Source organism: Cydia fagiglandana, chromosome 2 (assembly GCF_963556715.1).
Source record: "Cydia fagiglandana chromosome 2, ilCydFagi1.1, whole genome shotgun sequence".
Classification (NCBI taxonomy): domain Eukaryota; kingdom Metazoa; phylum Arthropoda; class Insecta; order Lepidoptera; family Tortricidae; genus Cydia; species Cydia fagiglandana.
In genome coordinates, this window is record NC_085933.1 from 7,978,041 (window position 1) to 7,996,954 (window position 18,914).

General features: G+C 38.0%; 1 protein-coding gene across 8 annotated transcripts in view; it reads left to right on the plus strand.

Moving 5' to 3' along the window:
* Positions 1–18,914, plus strand: part of LOC134675054 (sex determination protein fruitless-like) — an 80,336-nt gene that overhangs the window by 54,818 nt on the left and 6,604 nt on the right. For 3 of the 8 annotated variants that reach the window (XM_063533255.1, XM_063533205.1, XM_063533238.1), the window contains 6 exons: positions 7,354–7,502; positions 12,280–12,417; positions 12,507–12,608; positions 13,208–13,417; positions 14,119–14,310; positions 16,214–16,334. In XM_063533255.1, coding sequence (XP_063389325.1) covers positions 7,354–7,502; positions 12,280–12,417; positions 12,507–12,608; positions 13,208–13,417; positions 14,119–14,310; positions 16,214–16,334 — 912 coding nt within the window. Of the gene's footprint in view, positions 1–6,139; positions 6,519–6,544; positions 6,704–6,723; positions 6,871–7,353; positions 7,503–12,279; positions 12,418–12,506; positions 12,609–13,207; positions 13,418–14,118; positions 14,311–16,213; positions 16,335–17,211; positions 18,389–18,914 lie in introns of those variants that run through there. The other 5 variants (XM_063533214.1, XM_063533230.1, XM_063533249.1 and 2 more) reach the window with 5 other exon arrangements.

Genomic DNA, 18,914 nt, shown 5'->3' on the forward strand with positions numbered 1-18,914 from the left:
TCTGTGCCTGCGATTCTCGAACCCGCGGGCATGGCGAGGGACGATGGCAATAAGCGCCCCGACGGGGCCACATTGGTGCCGTGGAAACTAGGTAGGGCCCTGGTGTGGGACGCAACGTGCGTAGATACCTTCGCACAGTCCCATATCCAGGCGACCCGCACCCAGGCCGGCGGCGCGGCTGACCAGGCCCAGGTTCTCAAGCGCCGCAAATATTCGTCCTTACTTAAGGACTACGAGTTTGCGGCGCTCGCGGTAGAGACACTGGGCCCTTGGTCAGCCGACATGCAGGCCTTTGTGAGGGCCCTGTCGGGACGGCTGATTGACGCCACAGGGGATCCCAGAGCTGGCGCGTATTTCTCGCAACGAATCGCCCTGGCGGTTCAGCGAGGAAACGCCGCCAGCGTAATGGGTACCATGCCACAGGTGGACCTGCTAGAGGGGGTATTCTTTTTATAATTAGGTTTTTATTTTATAGGTAAGTTTCTTTTATTTTAGTATTAATTTTAATTTCTTTGTAGTTTTAGTTTATTTTAATAAGTTATTTTATATTCAATATGTTATACATATTAAGTACTTATATAGTCAATTTTCTGTAAAAAAATATCAATAAAAGCAATTACCAACTGTTACCTCTTAACAATGACTTAAGATGCAGTGAGTTCAGATCCTTCTGCGAACGCAGCTCGCTGAGCACTGAGCGGACTCGGAACTCTGCTGGCTGAACCCATTGCACCTTAAGGGGCCCACTGATTTACCAGTTCGCCGGACGGTATCAGCCTGTCAGTTAAACGCAAAATATGACAGTTCCGAACAACTGACAGGCTGATATCGTCCGGCGAACTGGTCATCTGTGGGCCCCTTTATACACCGTGTTTTTATTGAATTCCGTTAACTTCGGGGTATGGTTAAGAACGTTTAAGTGAACTAATTGGCATAGTTAATTTTCAAAAAAAAAATTTTTTTTGCTTTTTTTTAAAGAAAAAATTAAGTTTAAAAAGTAATTAAATGTAGCATATAGCGTTGTTGTAACACGGGCATTACATTTAACTCAACCAAACAATTGAAATCTGTGACATATCAATGTCATTTCGAATATCGATCAACCGAGATTGTACTTAAGTTTTAAGTAGCAAATGTATGAACTCATTCTTAACACTAACCAATATGTAAACCAGCCCTAAGGCAAGTGTACACGCTTGTAGAGGCCTTATAAAAAAAAAATTATTGATTATCTCCGAAATGGAGTTAATTAGAACATCGGTGTCTTTGAGAAAGTTACTTAATTTAAGCTCAGGAATGCACCCTTGAAATTAACGGAAATCAAAAAAAACACGGTGTATATAAGTAAAAAAATGACATGCACTCTGTGACAGTGACGAGGACCTAAGACAAATATTGAGTTGAAAAATACGTTAATGCTGAGTAGGTACAGCTTGGCAAAAAAGAGTAGAAATTAAAAAGTGGCAACACTGTAGTGTCGTCCCGTTTCCTTATATGGATTAGTTTGAAAGGGACGACACTACAGTGTGGCCACTTTTTAATTTCTACTTTTTTTTGCCAAGCTGTACCTACTGGAAATTCATATAGGTGTGTATTTTATTTGGTCTATTATGATAATATATTATATCTTACTTTTACGGACTCGAACTCGGCACGGTGTAACGTGCGTCATCCTTTATCTTGCGTCGTTATCTACATAGTTTCGCTTACATAACATTTTTTTAATAAATAGGTAAACCGACTTTTGATTGTGCTGTACGTAGCCTATTTTTATCTGGTACCAGATAAAAATAGGCTACGTACAGCACAATCAAAAGTCGGTTTACCTATTAGATACGTATCTAACAGTACCTAACAGTGTGAAGTCTCTCATTGCTGGAGTGTATCTCATGCGTCACATTGCTGGAGTGTTAATCGTTAATAATTGAAATTTAAAAATGCATGTGCATTTTTCCAATTCCTATTACATATATGATCCACATCGTCACTGTGACGCAATATTTCATATCATAGCCTACCTAGTTTCGAGATATAAATCATGGTAATATTACGTTGGTAACATGTTGACACCGTTCTCAGTAATATACCTAACTAGCGACCCGCGTTCTGGCTTCGCACGGGTTAACAAATTATACACCTAAACCTTTCTCAAGAATCACTCTATTGATAAGTGAAAACCGCATGAATATCCGTTCATTAGTTTTTAAGTTTATCTCGAACATACAAGCAGACAGATGCGGCGGGGGACATTGTTTTATAGGTGTACCTAGTGATGTTAATTCTTGCAATAAGTTAAATATCGTTCTACGACCAATCAGTTACTAACAGTATAATCGGGATAGCAAACCACGTATCTATTATATAATAGGTATTGTACTCAACTGTACGGACACGGTCAGGTAACAACTTTTTTAGAAAATCTGATTCGTTCTGCAATAAAAGATCGCCATTCTCTGTTATAAATAGACCTAGTAATGGCTGGGAGACGTCTCCGAATTTTAAAATCAGTCAACGTCCTCTCAAATATCGATCTTAATTACTCAGCCAGACGCAACTAGAATTGTTTGTTGTCATAATGTCCTATTAGGTTTCATTAGGTGTAACGTAAAAAATGGGCCGCGTCAAGTGGCAGTCGCGTCTAGCGTCCATTTCGAACGCCAAATTTAATCAAAGCTCTTAGTAGCGTAGCAACGTGGCACCCTCACACATGGTCAGGGTGAGCTAATAAAATGGTCCAGTACACAGCAGAGGTTTGAAAATATCTCTTTTAGATTTAGACAACTGCTGCGTACTGCGTATATTTACTTAGTCTACCTAATTACCTACCTAAAAGTAAGTGGTAATTAAACTATTAGCCCGTCAATGCCCTTACCCTAACCTCCACTACTAAGCCTCTAGCTCACTCTAGCTACATTACTATGTATGCAAAAGTAAAATAAATGACAAAAAATAAACAAAAAAATTTAAAAAATCTTGTCTGATTTTAGTAAGAGTAGGGGCATTAAATTGCTCGTTGTTTATGGAGTTAGAAAAACATATTACGGTTCACGACTTAAATGTCAGCCTGTATACTTATGTCTCTATATATGAAGAAGTTATTAGAGGAAGAAACGGCAGCATAGTTTAGGAACTTAACGAGATTGTTTTTCGTCTTATTAGGCACTGACGTACCTGTCACGTGCCCGCAGCTGAAGAACTCAAGGCGGTATTTCATGGACAATTTACATACAGATGGATTAACGTCCCGAGGGTCGTGCATCCGTTGAATTTCTATTGTTAGATTGGAAAATGTAGCGCCAACGCGCTCGACTTTCCTTCCTTGATAATGATTAGTTTGCAACAGCGTCACCACGTATTCTCACCTGACGGAAATCGACATCAGATTTTACGAACCGTACTTTTATTTTAACGCTTTCGTCCGCAATAAGACGCAATCAAATTTATATGCGAGTAGGTTGGTAACGGTACCTGCTTACGATTTATGTTGCGCACATGCTCCTTATCTTTGTTATTTATTTCCAAAACTGTAAGTCTGCCACGACGGTGCCGCTTTAACATATCAAGTGCTAAAGTAGGTAGATGACTGTGAAATGCTGTAACTATGTGTGTAACACGATATACGAGTATCTATTAATAATGATTCAAATTAAATATTATTATTATTTGTATCTCCTTTCTGGATTTCACGGGCCTATACATCCCGGTCTTTTGATAGGCTTGCGTGGGGATACAGATCCAACACGTAGAGGCCCTTTGGAGAGCTTTAATGTCATGTCACTTATTATTATTATTTTTAACAGGTAGACAATATAAATATTGTATAATGTGGTGTCTTTAACAAGTTTAACAACTCTCTTAAAGCGGTTGTTTGACATGTGTAATTTCGGTTTGTAATAGCAAAAAGAATAGATAGAATAGAGGGGTCCTGTCATTGTCAATTTTGTAGTTACGGTACATTTACTGCCATCTATCGACACACGATTAAAACTTAAAATAAAATTGAAAATGTATAAAATAATCAAAATATGTTTACGGATAAATGATTCTTAATTTTTATTGTTCCCTACTGACCCATGTTCTGTATAAACCGGGTCTATAAACGTCACAGTTCTTTCACTGATATGTGTTAAAATTGTTAAATACTAAACGGTGTCGGTAACGCCATCTAGCCGAGGATAGTAAAAAGGTAATGGCGCCATCTATTCGAGAACGACTTTTCCTTGGCCGTCCGAGGCACGTTTTTTTCTTAGACTTTATTTATCTTATACGGAGTTATATATATCTCTGGTAATAGGTATATACATACCCACCTATAGGTATGGTGGATCAAGTGTAGGATTTTCCTGCGTGTACCGTGTAGGTCTAGACTTTAGACCTAGACATAGCCAGGCGTGACTCACTCCGCGATTTCGTCGCTTTGCTACGGGTAGCTAAAAGTACATCCGTTCCACACCAATTTTGGTGGCTAGCCATAAGCCGCGCGTGGCGCTATCGCCACCTAGCGGCCATATCTGTCCTGATCGCAACAGACGCGTTTTGTTAGAGAGTGAGTCTTCTGTACCTAGTACTATTATTTATTCTGTAACATAGCATAGCAACGTGAAAGGCTTTTTTAAATATTATAGGTCATAATAGTAGTTAAATTAAAACGGCAGTAGGGAACTGACTAAATACTCGTATACCTACTGTTAAACTTAGTTGAAACGAAAAGTAAAGTTACTACCTACCTATAAAACCGCATTGTATCAGTGCATCAAGACAATCCTTTAATTCAGGTATTCAATTATACGGGGCGTTGCTTAAGGAATTTACTAAATAAATCGAACTTGGATTGCCGTTTAAGAGCGAACCGATTTCCTAAATGGCGCCGAGTCCGGTCGGCACTCGACAGTCCAGCACAGGGAGATTGACTCATTTGCACTGCATTACATTACCAACCGACACGGACAGCCACTCTCATCTTGCGGTAATGAACAGATTGTTGCCCATAGGACTTTACCGTTATACAGTATACAGTAGTATAGGTACGTAGTACTACACTACCTACCTCTAGAAGTACCGTTAGAGCACCCGTGCTCATAGTTAGGTACACCTAAAAATATATTATTAGCTAAGAATCTCTTTTAGTTCCGAAAAAAACCGATCCGTAAAAAGTATCCGTTTCATAATGGTATTAGGTGCGTAACAAAAGGCCAACGTATAAAAAAAGGTAGAAAATAGTATATTACGATACAAGTGAGATAAGTAGGAAATTCGCAACGAGTGGCGATAAAACAAAGGCGGTAAAGATGCCGAAATGTCTCCTCACGTAACGTATATCGTCCGTAGTATTGGCTTTTACACCCGTTACCTTACCTCATACCTTATACCCGTTATACCTTTACTTCCTAAAACCAGTAATCAAACAAGTAGGTAAATATAAGTGGTAGGTACATAACGACCTTTTAGGTATGATCTCATATGGCAACTAGAGTTCAATGACCAATGAATAACTGAACCTACGCCGAAGGGGCAAATGGTGCTTAGGTATCGCTACTGCAGCATCAAAATAAGGTTTTATGAAACTACATACCTAATATGTAGATTATATAATTTAGTAAAAAATGCTAGGTAGTTTTAAAAGTAAAAATCTATTTATTTTAGGTACCTATTATAACAATATAACAAAATACTTACCTACTTGTTTATTATATTTGTTTACTTTATAAAGTATTAGGTACTATATTTACATGCATATTAAAATAAAACATGTTCAGCGTAGTTATTTACATATAGCAGATGTAATGATAAAGTAAATAAAAACATGCAAACATGCAAACAACCAAAGCATCATCAGGGAGATTTCAGGCAAGACACATAACGCCATCTGTGTCCATATTAGCAATATGAGAAGGACGGTGGCCTGTTATCTACGTCTAAAAAGTTTGTATAGATGGCGCTACATGTACGCGCAATGCACGGATGTGCAAATTTGCGATGAACTGAGAGAATGTCAAGGCCAATGCTAATAAAGTGATAACCATGGAATCACAGTGATATTCAATCAAATTTTTGGTTTTAATCATTAGAAAATAAATTTTCAGTGTAAATATTATCCGAAATTTCTCTTAAAAACGTAAATTTCGTACTTCATTCTCAATGTTGTTGATCGCGTTATAACCTCAATTCTGTTTCTATGGGCGTGGGAATTTTCAAAATATGAACTTATAAATCCATAAAAATGCATTTTCACGATTTGAAATTGTTAAATGGTGAATCCTGAATGATAAAATTTAAACACTTCCGGGATGAATGCAAAATATACGTATGTAAACGTGAAATATTGCTTGACAATTTAAATTTGGCGCTAAACTTCTAAGGCATGAAGTTCGCATTGCGAAATACGAATACTGGCCGATTGATGTGAAAGATATTCCGAAGGCCGTGAACATTGCGGAAATCGAGATGTGTGTGTGGTCAAAAAGACAGTGCAAGGTAGGGGTCGGGTGGCGTTTGTGATGGCAAAAATTTTGCAAATGGTGAGTTAGGAATTATTGACTTATTGTGCGTCCTGGAATCGAATTCGGTTTGTGATTGTGAATTAGTTTGGTGTTAGAAAAAAAAATAGTGCTGATTGATAGTTTTTACCCAGATTCTAAGATAGGGATCGGCAAATGGCGCTACGATTTGCCAAAGTTGACACAACTACGCGTTTAGAAATCCCGTACGTCCTCAGGTCACCTAGTTTTAGACACGCGGGATGGTCTGTGAAAAGAAACAAATAGTGGTGCATCCTCGAATTCCTGAAATCACGCGTTTGGTGTTAGCAACTGGGACATCCAGCTTGGCGATTATAACGGTGTCAGCATGTTGCGATTTTTTTGGCCAGCGGTACTACTTTTTAAACTCGTTTATAGAAGCGGCTAGAGGCTTCCGCGTCCCGTAGGGTCGCTGGCCCCGCTGTCTGCCTTCTGGAGTTAAATTACATAATGTATGGTTCTTGTTTGGAGCGTGCAACAAGTAGACATGTGTCGGCGGCTAACTGTCAATGTGGTGTACAGTAAGCCCGCGGCCCCCATTAATTCGAGCCGCTGATGTCACTTATCTCTGCGCTCTCCTATCTAGGCCCTATGGCCGCCAATTTTTTACACATACTTAGTATCTTAATGCAAATTTGATAACCGGCGCACGTCTCTAATTACCGGCTGTTTAAATAATGTAACGCAAATTTAGGGTTCTTGTGAGTGAATAACTGTCTATATAAAATTTTATGTTCATTATAATTTTTGCAATGAACTGGTATAGTATTTTAAATTGAAAACTTGGCTCTGAACTGTGTAGAATGAGTGGAATGATGTTAACTGTTATTTTCAGCACGGTCACTGACACTAGCAGCAATGGACCAGCAATTCTGCTTGCGCTGGAACAACCACCCAAACAACCTGACTGATGTGCTCGCCAGCCTGCTGCAGAGGGAAGCCCTCTGTGATGTCACACTTGCCTGCGATGGAGAAACAGTTAAGGTAACCAATATCTAACTAATAAATATTTACTAATCTTTATATATTATGACAGGTTTGCTAACTACAATAAGTAGACCTTATATTGAGTAAATCTAAAATTTTATTGTAATATGCCAGTTATTTCAGGTTTATTTACAAAACAAACTGAACTCATCAATTGACACCAATTGAGTTGCTACTTGAAATCAAATAGATTGTTTGGTTTTACAGCTTAATATTTTAGGTCAAAATACTCAAACATACCTACGTAACGAAGTAGCTAATAGCATTGTATAAAAAATATTTAATTAACTGGTCTTTATTGTATTCAGTTAGTAGAACAAACAGGTAGGTAAGAGACCTATTTAAATTTATACACAGTATTCCTTATAACATTGATACTTAAAATTTAATTTTGTCAGTTTATAATCTTAATGAAGCCCAATCTTCAGTTATGAAATATATTGTGTTATATTTGAGTTTACACATCAAATCATAATATTGACATGTTAGTGTTGTGACAATTGTTTACCATTGCATCTGCTGAGAGTAAACAGTAGTATTACATGCTTGTGTAATGCTTTGTTACAATTAAATACACATTATATTACAATTTGGCTGTGAACATTATCCAATGTATCAATAGATATTTTGCAGAAATATTAATGTTTCTTACATTGATATCAAAAAAAATTGAATACTAACTATGCAGTAGGTACCTATAAAATAATTGTAGGCAAAATAGGTATAAATGTAGTATTTTTTATCTTTTTTACTTGAAATTATTTCAATTTTAAGATTTTGCAGTAACGTAGGGCTACATACCCAAAGGGTGCCAAACCCTTTAACTAATCCTCTGTTTGTCTATCTGTCAGCTCAACTGCTGTATGTCACAAACCATATTCACAATTTAAGTTTTTGTCATTTTGCAAACAGAGTTTGCCATTTTATTGTGGCTATAACTACAATCAGAAATTTTAAATTAATTAAAAAGGACCAGGAAGGCTTTAAAAAGACAAACAGGTATTATTAGAATTTTTAACATATCCGAATTGTAGGAAGAGAACTTACATAAGATTTGGAGACCTTAAATAATCACAACTACAGGATTTATAGCGTTTGAGGATTTATTAGTTAGAGTTATTAAAAGGGTGGCGCATAATCAAATGTAGTTTTTGTATTTGTTTTGTCTAATAACTAAACAAACTTCAAACTCGGTCTGACAACAGGATATAATATATTGAATTACAAGAAAATCATAGAAGATGGATCAGGAGTTCAGGACTGCATGAGTTAATGGAAAAAATTCAAAATTTCTAAAATAGTGATTGTACCCAAAGACTTCAAAGAACCCTTAAAGCATGGATACGACACACAATTGATAGAATATGATATTCATACCCAATGTCGACTTAATAAAATATTGTAATCACTATTTTAATCGATATAACTATTAAAAATATATTTTTAATACAAATAGATAAAAGTTAGAATGCCCTAACTTCGGTTTTATTGACCAGCTTCGTCTGCTCAATAAAAATTATTTTAAATTAGCCTTACACAATTTATTTAAATTTTATAGGTGTGATTGCATGTATTTTGATTTTGACTATTTATTAGGCAAAGGAGTTAAGGCGAAGTTATGGATCTACCTAATTACGTACTGAAGGTGAATTTAGATTACTTTTTAAGCTAATTTCAATTTTTTCACAATATTCTGTTTCTCTTTGTTTCCATACGGCCAATTCTCGCTAGATAGTTTATTTTCCGTTGTTATGCAGTAATTTTAAGGTTCTGTATCTCAAAAGTAAAAACGAAACCCTTATAGGATCACTTTGTTGTCCGTCCTTCCATCCGTCTGTCTGTCGAGACCGTTTATACGGGATGCGTGGAGGTACTGAGTTGAAATTAATAATTAATAAATAAATAAAATATATTTGTACAGAGCGGAACCCTGGGTAGGCAAGTCCGACTCGCACTAAACGGTTTTTCTTTATTATCACACCTATTTTGAGGTTTACATGCGTAACCGTTATAGCCTCCTGCCACCTAGCGGCTTTTTATAGAACCAAATAAACCATGTCGTTGATAGGTTGCCGAAATATTTGAGAAAACAATAAGTGCCGAAAACACCGAACGCCCTTCACGAAAGACCCAATGTTAGTTCAAGTTTTCCCGCCAACGATAGTCACAAATGATTTACGACGACCAATAGCAATTAGGCAGAGCATTGGTAATATTGGTATTGGTACCTATTGGCCTAAGGTAAAATAACGCATTGGTTGCTTGCGTATGTGATCATGTAATTTTTAGGCATCCGTAGGTACAGTCACGAGCTTTAATTTGAGACCCATTTCCATTAAATTTTGTTAGAACATTCATAATGCAATAAGGTTGAAACTTCAGTTCGATGGTGTTGAAATGTCAAATTAAACCTAAGGTTGAATATCGTGTAGCAAACTGACACTATTTAGGGCTAATATTTTAACGCAGTGTCATGTCATAATTCAGTGACATAATGTTTACCATCGACATTTACTTACGTTTACGTTTCTAAGGGCAACCACTCGATTACGTCAATTTTTGAAATAATATTTTTGAAAAGTGAGTGATCACTTTTTGCAAAGAGGTTATCATTTCAAGGGTCGATTCGCTATGACTTTTAAACGTTTTAATTTGACATTTCAACACCATCGAACATGAAGTTTCAACCTTATTGCATTATGAATGTTATAACAATATTTAACGGAAATGGGTCCCAAATTAGAGAGTTACTGTACCTAGTACCTAGAGTACGGTCTGCGGTATGGAACCTAAAAAGCTAGTGAGTCAAATTTAATTATTTGATTCCAGAGCAAAGAATTAGGGGCTTCCAAAAATAAGTTCGTATTTTTTTGTAACTCATAAGCACTTAAAAAAATCTAAAAATGTCATCTTAACGCATTCACTGCCAGGGGGCGTGGCCTAGGAACATGTATGACGGTGAACGCACATGTGCGTCGGGGGCAGTGAATGTGTTAAGCCAAGGGTATAAGGATAGGATAGTCATTCAAACTGTACTCATGTACTGGACACTAACCCCCTTATTCATAAACGTTTACTGAAGTTGACAAGCCGATAATAATCTTCCCTTTCCGACGTATTGCTATAATGGAACGGGACAAACGATTATTAACGGCTTGTTAACTTTAGTTAAACGTTTATGAATAAGGGGGTAACTCAGTATGTTTTAAAAGACAAGAACATCGTCACTTTTTTTAAGTTACACTTTATTTATTTTAATAAAATCCAGCCTCTAATCACAGTCAGCTATTTTAACCGCTGATTTTAATTTTAATTTTATTCCGTCAGCCACACAGTAAGTCAGGTTGATAGACAATGTTGCGACACATACTTATTTATTACTCGTACTAACAATAAACTCTGCTTATGACCAAACCCCGTTATAAATGTTGCAATTCATTGAATATCTGGGTTGGCAAAAGAATTTGCCGTAGGGTACCCTAACTTCACCGTTAGTGCCCAAGCCCAACTTCGCCTAAATAAAGTATTAAAATAATTATACCAAAATATTGATATCGATTGAATTCACACTATAAGAGCTGCGAGCTAAGAAAAAAAAATCTATAATAACCTATGTTCGCTACCGGGACGCCTGAGGTAGGTATTAACTTCGCCTTATCATTGTTGCCAACCCTTATTTTACATGAACTGCAACATTCACCTTGTAGGTTGAAGGTATTAATTTCGCCTCATCATAAGTTAACGTTAAAAAGATGCGGCCGTTTATGCCGCAAAAACATATATTTCGACACTATCAAGGGAATCAAAATTGATAGGACACTTCCTGTTGACCTAGAACTATGAATACAGGGAAAATCTGAAAAATTCAAAATTGTAAAAAAATAAAAATATATATAGAAATATTGAAGCACGCGGAATACAAGCGGAATTACTTAAGGCGAAATTAATGTATTTTTGCCAATGATAACCCTTATTTTCAACGAACTGCAACATTCGTAACGGGGTTTCCTTATGACTACCGTTAAAAAAACCTGCTTGTTATATTTAAATCTTATATAACCATAGGTTTAAAGTAGTGACGTAAACATGCCGAGACATGACAAGTTTTTCTTATTTATCTTATATACACATATACATACAAAATACGTAAATTTTAATGCATACTATTATCTACAATAATATGCAGGCTTTCAAGGCCGCATTCAAATTTAAAGGTATCGCGTTAAATCACTATTGTAACTTACAACCTTTAGAACCAGTATCAAAAATGTAAATTAACATATCGTCTGTACCTTAGTCGTTAGTTTTTATAGTTTTCGCAAAGTTTTTTTAGAAGATAGATTCAACTAATAACAGTTTAGATGCCATTAAAATGCATTATTTTTAGGTCAAAAGCGAATAGATAACAGTCTGCAGAAGGCATCCATTTTAACTTTCTAATTTAGTCTTCATAAAAGTTACCAGACAAGTTTCTAGGGTTTGGACCAGTAAAACTTTAGGTATACCTACTAAATAACTCGACAATTAGATTTTAAAGCATTCTTTTATTCGCAAATATTGTTCTTAACGACTAGAAACCTAGCTCACTGAAGATAAACTACTACCTAATTAAAATAAGAATAGCTATGCCAAAATGGTAATATTCACTTTTCAATACAGGATTGCGAAGACCTTCACACAGCCTGGCATGTCTTTTGTGTGTGTTACCTTCAAGTGCACACATGGTATGCCTAAAACTCTGCAATGAGGTGGCAATGAAATTGTTTTGTTTTAGGCACATCAGACGATACTCTCTGCGTGCTCGCCGTATTTTGAGACTATATTCCTACAGAACACACATCCACATCCGATAATATTTCTCAAAGATGTGCGGTATTCAGAGATGAAGTCATTACTGGACTTCATGTATAAGGTAATTATAAGTTATCTTGCTTGGGTGTATGATGTTAACTTGAAATTAATGTGATTAGTTTAATAACTTAATAATACTTTGTGTTTCAGGGAGAAGTAAACGTAGGGCAAAATATGCTACCGATGTTCCTAAAAACAGCTGAAAGCTTACAAGTCAGAGGTCTGACAGAAAACAATACATTAAATCCTAAGGTAAATATAGTACTCACCTGTTTGATACACATTTGATTACTATTAAGGCCTGTGCACATCGGCTGCGTGCGTGACGTGCAAGTGCGCATACGGCGTTGTATTATACTGATCCTTATGAAAAACGACACACCGCTTGCGTGACGTGTGAGTGTGCGGCTACAACATTTTAGCGCACGCGCACGTCACGCAAACGCAAGGCGGTGAGCACAGGTCTTTATTCAGTCTTTATTGAGTCGTTGACCTAAAGTAAAACTTGACAACATCTAAACTCAACCATAAATATTAATAGTAAAGAGGCTAAGGTTTTTCAAATCTTTGATCGTTATACATGCATCGCCATCAACTATGTCCAGAAGAAGGAGCAACCATTGTAATTTGTAGAGGTGTTCAAACTTACCTTGACAGGCTCTTATTCTCTTAACATTAAAGTCGCGTCAAGATAATTTTGAACACCTGGCTTGCTTAGCAACTTCTGCTGCTGACTGTATATAAAGACGCATGTCATAATTGTTACACAAGAGGTTTAGCTGAAAATTAAATCTATGATATCGAAAGCCGCTAGTGGTAGTATATCGCGTAACGAGATAATTGGTTTGCAGAGCGAAGGGCGGTCGACGCCACTAGTGAGCGCAGAGAACCTGTCGTCGCGCGGCGAGTTCGCGACGCCGCCCGCGGCGCACGCGCCCGCGCCCGTCACGCCGCTGCCGCCCGCGCCGCCGCTCGCCGCGCACGCGCCGCCCGAGAAACGGCGCCGGAAGAACTCCAACATAAACAGAGACGAAGTCGACCTGTCCTATAGGCATTATGAGGTAATATTTCTTTTTAAGCTTTGTTTTGTGAAATAGCTGGTACTTAATTTGAAATAATGAGAGAGGGAGGTCTTTGCTCAGAAGGAAAATAATTTTGCTCAGCGGTGGATTGAAGCCTCTTAAATATTTTGTTAGCCCATTTTAGTACCACTGCTGGTCAGATGCTAAAGGCATCCGCTTCTTTTGTTATTCGGTCCTGTCGGTTATCTTTTCCCACCATTCCGTGTAGAATGCGTCCAACTCGTTCCGATCTCTTTTGGTCTATCTTTGCCCTGGTGGCCATCTGTGGTATTTCTGTTCCACTAACTGTATAGCCATTTTGGCTCACTTTACCGACACATGCGACAGATATGCCCAGTCCAGTCGTACTGAAGCTAAGCGGTCTTCACACCCACATCTACAATAAAAAATAGTTGATAACACGGTTAACGGTTATTTAAATTACTGGATTCGCTTTATTTACTCGAAGTTGGCTCGGTTTAGGGTCGGTTGCACCAAACTGACATACCGTTAAAGAGTTCGCTAAATTTATATGTATGGAAAGTTTCATAATAAAACGCCGGGGCGCGCCGGCTGACGTTGATCAGTCTGTCAAATGTGGTTGGTGCAACTGGCCCTTAGTCTCTGCTTCAAATTATTACTTCAAAAATGGCCCCGGGCCTCGACAGTGTGCAAATGAAAAGGTCCTTCGTATTACACAGAGCCACCTGAAGGGGTCGAAAGGCGGGTCGACGGGGTCGGGGTCGGAGCCGTCGACGCCGCCGCCGGCGCACACGCCGGCGCGCGCGCTGCGCTCGCCCGCGCCCGCGCCGCTCGTCAAGCAGGAGCCCGACTCGCCCTACCCGCACCCCCGCGACATGCCCCCGCCGCACTACGACCAGACACATCTGCCGGTAACTACTCACTACTAGAGTGATCAAATATTTCGTCGGGTGACAAGCGAGTCACTAACTAACACCATTGAAATTATTGGACAATAAACCGTGTTACAAGTGTTATAAAGTGCATCGTTACTTTAATTTTTTGATAGTATATAGTGACTTTTGCTTGTCACCCGGCGATTTGATTCTTTCCCCGCTGTACTTAACTCTAACTTAACTAGCGCTTAGGTAGATCTGAGACGCCGACCCGTAATTAACCACTACACGGCCTAGGCTCAAGGCGCGCCGATATTCGGCACACAATCTGCGACATACTATCTGCCGTATATGCAAACGCCCTATTCCAAATAATACTGCTAACTGACGATAGGTACCTATTGGGCACCGTTAGACGGCTGTGAACCGAATGTGAAAGTGCCTTGATCAATTTGAAATAATATTGGCCCTAAAAGTCAACACCCTTAAACTGTACCTAACTGTAAAATTTTGCTTCGATTGTAGGCTTGAAAAGACGAAATACTTATTTCCACTTTACTACTAGTTTCTTATATTTTATTTATCAGGTGACCTTGTTAATTTAAATACTAACGCACTATGGAACAACTTTTTAGGGTTCCGTACCCAAACGGTAAAAACCATACCGGACCCTATTACTAAGACTCCACTGTCCGTCTGTCCATCCGTCTGTCTGTCTGTCTCCAGGCTCATGAACCGTGATAGCTAGACAGCTGAAATTTTCACAGATGTATATCTGTCGTCGCTATAAACAATAAATAAATACTAAAAAGTACGGAGCCCTCGGTGGGCGAGGCCGAGTCGCACTTGCCCGGTTTTATTTACACACCATTTCAAGGTTCCTATTTAAAAAAAAACTTATTAATTCACATAAAAGCAGTAGTTGCTCTTGCAAATCTGTTTACTCTGCTTGAAGTTGCTTTGTAGGTACAGCTACTGTTACTAGGAAGATCTTTTTCTTCTGCTTTTATAACGAAACTAATAACTGAACTGAATTCTGAACGTTTATTTTTGTAAATATTGGTAATTGGTCATATTCGTCAACAGAAAGGAAGGGATCAGCCTCATATTCGAAAATTACAATTGGCATAAATCACAAAATTGTTAGAGTAAAGCAGGGCAATCCTTTCCTTGTCTGTTGGCAGAGGGCGGAGCGGCGCTCGACCGCACGGCCGCGCTCGGCCGGCAAGCCCGCTCCCGTGGACCTCCGCACGGCCCCGCCTAGCTCCGCTATGCTCGCGTCCGTCCTCGCCGTCCCGCCTCAACCCATTACCGCGCCACCCAAACCCAAACCGAACCTCGCGCCCGCCCGGAAGGGAGGACGGTTCCGCTCCAACTGGCTCTCGCTCTACCCTTGGCTACAATATGACCAAATACAAAACATCATGTACTGTAACGTTTGCCGGAAATGGGCGCACGAACTCAGCGTCACTAGGACTTCGTTCATTGAAGGAAACGCGAACTTCAGATTGGAAATAGTGAACCATCACGACAAGTGTAAAGCGCATAAATTTTGTCAAGAACGTGAACATACGCAAAGTCTGCCACATAGGAACGATGCCGTTAGTTAGTGCATCTCTAGGTTTATATAACCGGTGACCGTGAGAAATATATTAGGGACTATAATTAGAACATTTAGAACGCTGTGATGTTTCTGCCTTGATGTGAACAATATTGACGTTATTTTGGAAAGTGCCATTAGCAACAAACCGAAATCATTTAAGTTATTAATAATCAATGGAAACTTCGATATAATATTAAAATAGTGATTATGATCTCAAATAATGTTTTGTTGTAAAAAAAACATGTGGTTTATTCACAAATAGGTGGGTATTTCATATATCGTTGTACAAATCAGTGAATATTTCATGCTTATTCATTGCACCGCGTTTTTTTCCAGGGTATGGGTGTCCCGCCCGAAATGGCAGCCATGCTATCGCAGCAGCACCCGCTCAACAACGAGGGCGGCGACGGCGAGCCGCTGCTGCCGCCGCACCCCGACCAGACCGACACCATCGACGGTGAGTCTCTTACTTCACCACTACAAACCATGCGACCAACTAATATACTCTCATGACGTACGAGTTACGACCAATACACACGTTAATATATGTATTCTGTTTTTCATTATAAGTCAGAATCCGCATAGTTTGTGGTCGTTTTCATCATGTTGCATAGACGTTCAAAACGAAATCATAGCCATAATTTTCATGTTCTTACTCTAATTGACAAAAAAATGTAAACTTGAATAACTTACATATTCTTATGGACTGAAAATATAAGCTACGGTTTCAATGCTTGCTAATAACATTTTAACGCTTCCACTTTCCAGGGATAGTCAAAAATATCTAGGTGTCCCAAGTATTAGTTACACAAGTACATAATATTATGTACTTAAAATCCTAGATATTATTGAATGTATACTGGCGACGCATGTTATCAACCCTCGCATGCTTCACATGAACGCTTATCATTTCACTTTAATTTGCACCAACCATATAGTTAGCTTTTGGGTATCTTTTCTTTAATTATTTTTAGATTTTCTAACACTATGATGAAGAAATCGGTGTGGTAAAATATTTCTAATGGTGATTTGACGCCCCTGCCGTGGGCTTAGGGACCTGTTTTCGCAATAGGCCTTTGAATTAAATCGTGGGTTACTATTTTTAAGTATAGATCTGGAATTATCAACCTTATATATCGCAATATATACATTAACAATGTTAGGTCAAAATTGCATGGTCAGGAAATTGAAAAAAAAAATGCAAAGGTTATGTTTTGTACAATGTGTGGTAAAAGCATATTTGACGTAGAACAATTTGAAAGGAGTTTGGTGTGATGTAAGATCTAGCATGCCCAACGACTGACGTACAGTGAAGATATGCCATAATCTTACAGGTGACAACCACGGCGTTGACGAAAATAGTATGCCTCCAGAGTCTCAGCGAAATGTCGATTACATAGATATGTCTATTAAATCAGCGCTCAATTACAGACCTTACTCTGTTCCTGTGCCGTGTTCTGTGTGCGGTAAACTCGTTACGAATATAAAGAAACATATGAAGTCGCATAATCCCGCTCAACACAAATGTCCGTTGTGTCCCATAGTACTGACGCGCGCCGATAATCTTAAAAGGCATCTGCGCATGAAACATTGCTCGGTATTAGGACCTAGTAATTGGGCCAATATGCAAACCAAATGTGAACTTCCTTAGAACCCAGTTTTTATAGTTTTTATTTTATTAAAACGAGTGTTAAAATAACTGATTTGATTTAGCGATAGGTATATGGATATTGTTAGGCTGTGACTTTATGTGGCGAAAGATTTTCGCGTAGGTGTTATTTATTACTCGGGTTTTATAGCGTCTTAAAGCTTTATACTAAACCTAGATCTGTCGAAATCTCTAACTAGAATTTCCGGGTTCATCTAAAATGCATTTACTCATTGGTTCTAACAATTTGTAACTTAGTCTTAAGGTGTGGTGTTTTAATTCGATTCTTCTAATAATAAATCATATAAAAGCGAAAATCTGGCAAATATTATAAAACGTGAGCATGACCGAATATAATTTCATACTTACTTATAAGTAATTATTATAACTTGTCATTTAATTTAATTTGTGCGACCCAACGCTCTGAAGGATTCAATTAAGTCCGATTTTCGCTTCGCAAAAGTACTGGTTTGATATTTACCTTACTTATAATATAATACATTCGTGTTATCAAAATGTTTTCGACTGATCATTTGTATTAATTATGTCTAGTGTCTATAATATACTTATGTACATAATAATGTTACATACCAGCGTACGCTGCCATTTTAACTAAAGATCTTGTACAAATCGAACATTATGATCTCTTGTTGTTCCTCGTAAAAGAAGCCGTCTAACCTACTCAACTCACTGGTCAGTTGGCGACGAAGACTGATTTTATTATGTAATGTTGGAACATACCTCTTAATTTTAATTTATTCGCCTTTATACAATAATGAATTGATTCCAAATGAAATGACTTAGTTTATTGTAAGTCTGTCGTTACCGTGTATGTTTGTTGCAAATATATTCCTTTATTTATACCATTTCTTTTCTTTTCACTCCCACTCCATGCTTTTTATCTATCCATTCTGGCTAACCAATCTTCCTTTCTGTCTGGAATCTTCTGCGGAACATTGGGATCTCGTCAGCAATTAACATCTCATGCAACTGAATACATATAACTGACTCTAACAGACACCGTTTCTTCAGTATCATTGATTCATTTATGCATGAATCTCCATTGGATAATACGATTACTTTGTTAAAAAAAATATGTAAATGACTTGACACTTTGGTTTCAATAACTCTTTTTAGTCTTTTGTATCCGTTATTAATGCTTTTTTAATAGTAATAGGAAAAGCATAGTACAGCGTTAACAGTCAATAACCAAGCTTGAATAGTGCTAAACTACTATAAATATTGTTTCAGTCGACCCTTGTTTGCGTTGTTTTAAAGTTGCTATTTTACTGTTCTAATATATGAAGTAAATATTTGTCTGAAATTCATTCGCATTACACGCCGAATGCTGCAGCACCAACATAGTATTATTAGATTCCGTTTCATATG